General features: G+C 42.2%; 1 protein-coding gene across 3 annotated transcripts in view; it reads left to right on the top strand.

Annotated features, from left to right (window-relative positions):
* Positions 1 to 6,858, top strand: part of LOC122633392 (GATA-binding factor C-like) — a 52,883-nt gene that overhangs the window by 44,507 nt on the left and 1,518 nt on the right. For all 3 annotated transcript variants that reach the window (XM_043821216.1, XM_043821215.1, XM_043821214.1), the window contains 3 exons: positions 5,839 to 6,028; positions 6,268 to 6,470; positions 6,697 to 6,858. The exon at positions 6,697 to 6,858 is cut by the window's right edge and continues 1,518 nt beyond it. In XM_043821216.1, the coding sequence (XP_043677151.1) occupies positions 5,839 to 6,028; positions 6,268 to 6,470; positions 6,697 to 6,723 (420 nt within the window). In that variant the 3' untranslated portion in view covers positions 6,724 to 6,858. The remainder of the gene's footprint in view (positions 1 to 5,838; positions 6,029 to 6,267; positions 6,471 to 6,696) is intronic.

Below are 6,858 nucleotides of genomic sequence, written 5' to 3'. Positions count from 1 at the left end.
CTCTATCTTATCGATCACTTAATCTCATCTTGATAGCCAATCGAGAAAGAGAGAGAGAGAAAGAGACAACATGGGAAAACTATTTTAAGTACAAGTTGCAATTGCATCTCGGTGATGATCAAAGATTATTTCGTACGAAAATACTCGGGGGCTAGTGCTTCGCCAAAAAAAAAAAAAAAATGTTTACGACGTAAATTCGTGGAGGAGGAACGAACTCCTGGTTCTCTTCCTCTCTCTCCTTCTTCTTCTTCTTCTTCTATTCTATCCCGCTTTTATCAGATTCGATCTTTAAGGGAGGAGAAAGGGTAAAAGGAGGGTTAAGAGGAGGAAGAAGAGGAGAAGAGGGTACTCGGCCATTGCCGGCGCGTCGCGCATAAAGCGAACACGTTTCCTGGTAATCATTAATTAAGCGAAGAGCTTCCCTTCTTCCGTCGCTAAACACCACGAAGAGTCGCGCTTTCCTAGAAGGAATAAATTCAGGATATGTCTCTTCTCCTCCCCGTATTTCTCTTTCGTTATCCTATATACACCAACGTCACACTCCTCGTATCGATTTCTCGAGCGAATTTACATTTAAGAAAAATTCGACCCGACCTGTGATCGTTTCACGAAACAAATTCAGGATAACGTCCGCCAAATTCAACTCTTTTCCTCATCTTTTCTATCTCTTTTCTATCTCTTTTCTATCTCCTGATTTTATATCGATCGATCGTTTCCCATCCTCTGTTTATCGATTCTTTATGTACGAATTAAATTTTCTAAAAAAGAAGACAATTCGAGATATCTCTTCTCTTTCTCTTTCTTTCGTTCGTTTCGTATACCTGTGTTTAATATTTTTCGTCTCTCTCGCACTCTTCTTCGTCGGATAGCACTCTCTTCGATGAAAATTTCACTTATCAAATCGTCTCTCCTCGATCGTTTTATACGACGATGTTTCTCTCTGTCTCTCTCTCTCTCTCTCTCTTTTTTCTCTTTTGTAAAAGAATGGAATGCGGAAAATGTAGTTCTTCTTTTTAACGTATCAAAGTTCTTCCAGATAGATCGCTATGCGTGAATCTATGATCCACCGTGACAGGGAGAGAAGAGTTTCGTTGACGTTAAGCCGACGGATTACGGTCTCGAGATCGAATCGAAAAGAATTCCTTTTCCTATATCGATCTTTCTCTTTTCCTCTCTCTGCTCGTCATCCCTTCTTCTAGTCGTCTATTTTGATCCAAGTTTTACGTCTTTATTATATTATTTTTATAATTCATTCGATCATTCGCATCGATCATTATTCTTAGACGAGACCATCGCGAGGATATTATTTAAAAAAAGAAAAAAAGAAAGAGAGAAAAACGAAACGCTCGATCGTTGTTATTTCTGTTTCTCAGGACGTTGCAAAGAAACAGAAAAATAGAAAAAGGACAAACGAAAAGGACGATCCTCGAGATCGTACAATTTCCAGAGAAACGCGTAATACCTAAAACTTGGATCGAGCCTAACAAAGAAATTTGTCATTCTCGTTCGAAATACCGTCGTAAATCATTCGAATAGAATTTCCATTCGAGAAAAACACGCAAATTCGCGTGACGGGTTATCGCCAAAGGAAACGATAAATTCGCACGATCAAATCTTTGAAAATCTTTTCCTCCTTCTATACAACTCGTTAACCATTGCTTTATGGTATTTATGCAACGCGAATAGAGAAAATTATCGAGTTAAAATAAAGAAAGAAAGAAAGAAAAAAGGATAAAAATAAAAAAAACAGAAAAAGAAGAAGAGGAGGAGGAGGAGGAGGAGGAGGAGGAGGAGAAAAAAAATATACTCTCGTTCTATCTTTCTATCTCTTTTTCTCTCTCGATTTCGATCGATCATTTTCAGAGTAGATCTCCGACTGGCCCTTTTCTTTCGAGACCTGGCAGTACGCATCAAGCAAAAGAGAAAGAGAAAGAGAAAGAGAAAGAAAGGGAGAAAGGGAGAGAAAGAGCGTGTATCCTCGTGCTTGTCTCGCGAGATCTTAGATAACCAATACTCGTGGAGTAGGTGGAGGGACATAGAAAGAGGAAGAAGGACAGATCTGGCGTCGTTAAGATAGAGCATCCTGATAACGTCCGTGGCTAAACTCACACTCGCGCGTACAACGCGTGTCGAAAATACACGGATTATTCGTGGCCGAACAGCACGCTACCGGGTGTTCGAAATATGCTAATCGCCTCCCGAAATCCGGACTCTGACTCTCTCTTTCTCTCTCTCTCTCTCTCGATTGTGGGTACTGTACGGCGTGCGAGGTCAAACGGGTCGTACTAAAAATCCCTTCGATTCCTTTTACGTTTTCTTCTTTGTTCTTTTCTTTTTTTTCCCCATCCTGTTCGGTTGCTCTTTTAATGTTATACTATGATAAAGAAGGAGAAAGAGAGAGAGAGAGAGAGAGAGAGAGAGAGAGAGACAACTTGACGAAGTTGAAGTCCTCTCGAGCACGCAACGCGACAATTTTCGGATAAATATAATCGTCGTCGCGTCGATCGACCGATAAGACTAATTTTAGAAATCCTCTTTGTGTGTGCCCTTTGAAGAAACCAACCTTTCACCCTCTCTCTCTCTCTCTCTCTCTCTCTCTCTCTCTCTCTCTCTCTCTCTCTCTTTCTCTCTTACATTACTCATGCTCAATCGAGAAACAGAGCACGCTCGAGTCGTTAAAATCAGAGTTAAAATTCGGTACATTAAAGGTTTCAATCGTGAACTTCTCATTCCACTCCGTCAAAATATTTTTCGTCGAAAGAACTTCTTAAGTTCCGAGGAAGTTGTAAACTCACTTTTACGAAGAAGAGGATGCAACCGATCGTATGGTTTGCCCATTGATATGCTCGAAACGAACTGTCGTATATAGACGCGAGACATTCCATACACGCGATCCTTGGAAACACTTCCGAAAGAACTTTCGTTCGATTTTTCTCGTGGAAATATCATTCGTCCCTGACTTTCTTCTTCGAATTTGCCTTCCCCGAAGTAGAATCAACGTACTCAACATCGATGTATGCCGATAACCCGTGAGAAATCATCGACGGTCACGTATCGAGCATAAAATCGATTCGTTCGATAAAAAAATTCGTTGCTGGCTGTACTTGCGTTCTTATCGACGCTTCCTTGTTGCATTTCAATCTATTTCCATTATTTTTTTATCCATTTTTTTTTTTTTTTTTTTTTTTTTTTTTTTTTTGAAGAATCAATCGACATACCTACTCGAAAAGAAAAGATTAATTCGGTAATCTCTCAATAAAAAAGATTCTCAAGATAATTCGAAGCGAATGAAATTTAATCGCGATGATTCGAAACTCGTGCTTCGTGGTACTCGTTCGAGGAAAGTCAATACGATGAGATTTCTTCCGGACGAAAAGAAAGATGTTGATCGAGGCGTGGCCAGCAGCAGACGCTCGCTTTTCCGCGATTCGATCTTTCATTCATTGACCCCTCCTGAGATCTTCGCGCTGAGGTCATCAGGTATGCAAGCGGCGTGCGGTTGCATCGTGTGCGACCACATCAATCTGCATTCGAATTTCCAAGTCTCTCTCTCTCTCTCTCTCTCTCTCTCTCTCTCTCTCTCTCCATCTTTTTCTATCAAGTCTTCCGTCTCTCCTTTCCTCTTTTGTTTGCACCTCGCACTTTCGGACACCCGCAGACTTAAGCGGATGGTTCCTATTAAAGCCGCCGGTATTGTATTCAAATTGGTTCGAGCTTTTGTGTCTCACCACCTCCACCTCCACCTCCACCTCCACCTTTCCGTCTCCTCTTATTCCTCTCTTCGCTCGTTAGACTCCCTCAAAATCGCATCACTCGCTACCGTACTTGAAATTATACGAGTCCCTCGTATACTTACCATGTAATGAGAACGATTTATATCGCGACCCGATGTCTTATTTAAAATCTATCGCAAATTTTAATCATTTCTCGAGAGATGATCTCTCTCTCTCTCTCTCTCTCTCTCTCTCTCTTTCTCTCATCCAAAAGAATTCATTTCGGAAGAAATGTCCCTCTTCCTCCGTTCTGCATCCGTTTCAATCCAGTCCGCGCGTAATTATTTCGAAGAGAACGCCGCTAATTCGGCAAATTCGGACAATTGCGTAATTCCAACGAAAAGAGTCCGTTGACCGTCTGGACCTTGCTTGTAAAAGGGTTGGGGAGGTCTGGTCTGGAGCCACGAAAAACATCGACGACTACGCTGCCACCTATACTTTTGCTTCCTCCCTATCTCTCTCTCTCTCTCTCTCTCTCTCTCTCTCTCTCTCTCTCTCTCTCCTTTTCTCTGTCCGTTCAGTTAGCTGTCCTTCTCCTTTCCTCTCCTCTTCCACAGAATCTCTCCCCCGCGTTGGCAGTTGCGTCACGTCGCGGCAACTACAAAGCACGACTCCACCTTGCCCCTTCCCTCCTTTTGTCATCCTCATCCTCATCCTCGTCCTCCTCCTTCCTCCTTCCTCCTCCTCCTCCTCCTCCTCCTCCTCCTCGATGGTTGCAGCGAGCAATACTTGCATACCTACTTATTTCGTACTTGCGGCACTCACTCGGACTAGCACAGACCGCACACGCGCATGCTACCACGAGGGACTTCTTGATGCGGTTAAGAGGTTTAAGCTTTCCTCACTCGGTCGATACACTCCGAGAAGTTAGGTAACAGGATCAAGAAATTCCCTTTGGAATTCACAGATTTAACTATCCCGTAATGTAAACGAATAGAGCTTTGTCGATAGAACCAGTTTTACGGTTTTTCGATATTTCCAGTAGTATTTAATCGATACTGATAATCCTCTTATTTTCTTATTATTCTCGTTTGTTCGATATTGCCGTTAAAAAGTGAAGCACGGTGATCATCATGTAATAAAGATGATCACGAAAATATTTCTCTTCATTCGATATTCATCTGCATTGTTGCGTCGAATAGTAGATGTAATAATTTTCTTTCGTACAAAATCTAAGAGTGTGAATTGCACTTTAGTCCCTTCGAGATGGATAGGCACGCGCTTGTGTCTCTCTCTCTCTCTCTCTCTTTTTCTCTCGTTCTCTCTCTCTCTCTCTCTCTCTCCCATCGCCTACAAATTCGAGTCGCGAACTTGTGTCGGCATTATAGACAAAGGATTAATAAAGGAACGTTAGGCCATGCACGATCGTCCGGCCTTTCACGCACGCTTTTCTCTCTCTCTCTCTCTCTCTCTCTCTCTCTCTCTCTCCCTTCTTCTGTTGAATAATATTTCCGATATGCATCATCAACGGCATAGCGATTTTCCGAGAGCTTTCGAAGGTTTATCACACGCGACGTCGAATTATTTTCATCCGATCGCTTTATTTATCGGTTTTTATAAATCGTCGTGTTCTTGAAAAATTCATTAGTCGATATATCCTGATCGATGAAATTTTGGGGTATTCAAATACGTCATTGAACGATCACGATGAAGAGTAAACGAATAATTTCTTTATCTCTTTTCTCTCTCTTTCTTTTTCACTCTTTTAACTAGTCGGTATAAAAGCGGCGACGGTGACGTAGTATCTTCAATTACCCTTTCTCTCTTTCTCTCTATCTCGAAAAGACAGAACTCGTCGATTCGTTAAGTGCACAGACTACCGAGAATCTGAGGGATTTCTTAATTACGTTGTGTCTGGAGGAAAGCGACGAGAGCCGACAAAAAAATTTTTATAAGCTATACGTACGTATCGTACCCTCCGCCCCCTTTGCTCGATAACCTTCCCAAATTCTTTAGGTCTCTTAACAAATCCGAGAAAAGAAAGTGAATTAAAGAAACGCTTCGTTGTCGCGTTAGTTTTATCGATTGGGTCGACCTAACGAATTGTTGGCTATGACTGTTGCAGGTGAATCGGCCATTGACAATGAAGAAGGAAGGAATACAAACGAGAAATCGAAAACTGTCGTCAAAGAGTAAGAAGAAGAAGGCAGGTGGATGTCTCGGTCTTGGTGGTGTTATGGGTGATATGATCAAGGCCAGCGGACATCTCGACCTTGACAACAAACCTTTCCATTCAGGATTTGGATCACCGATGGGTAAGTTAGGAAAACTTTGTTCGATTCGAGAAAAAAAAAAAAGAGAACAAAAATAACAAAGAAAGATAAGAAAAAAGATAAGAAGGTATGGTGAAACGGATCGACGGGGGAAATGAATAGAAAAGAAAAAAATGAAATATAATAAAGAAACAAATAAACAAACAAACAAACAAACAAACAAACGGAGAAAAAAAGGAGAATTAAAGAATAAGATGGATCTCGATCGATGATCGTTGCAGGTACGTCGCAGCATCATCACACGATGCATCCGGCGATGCAACATTACATGTACCACACGGGCGTCGGCGTGGCCGGAGGTCTTCATCAAGGATTTGCGCCACCGGCGCCGCCCCCCATCCACCCCCACTCGCACTCGCATTCCCATTCTCATCACATGACGAGTCTTCAGGGTCTTCAGTTGGCCGCCACGACGAACGCGATGGTGAGAGGAAGTTTATCGATAGACATTCGTCATTTTTTCCATCTAATTATTTCTTTTTTTCACTTACTTCTTTATTTCTTACCTTATCCCATCCACCGTCCAATCGAAATCCGATCAACGTTTCACTTTCTCTCTCATCCCCGTCTTCGTTTTCGAGTAAAACGATAGAGACTTTTAATTCTCGTGTTTTTGAAAAAAAGAATTTTTCTCCTTTGTTTTTTCACAGACCGGTTGGCGATCGGAGTATACATGAATCGCGAGTGATTAGCAGCTCAGGACGCAACCCACCACCACCACCACCACCACCACCACCACCACCACCACCACCACCACCACTACCACCAACACCGCCACAACCACTCTCGTTGTTGAAACATAAATTCCTTCC

Source organism: Vespula pensylvanica, chromosome 12, assembly GCF_014466175.1.
Source record: "Vespula pensylvanica isolate Volc-1 chromosome 12, ASM1446617v1, whole genome shotgun sequence".
Lineage (NCBI taxonomy): Eukaryota > Metazoa > Arthropoda > Insecta > Hymenoptera > Vespidae > Vespula > Vespula pensylvanica.
This window is presented reverse-complemented; position numbering and strand designations above follow the sequence as displayed.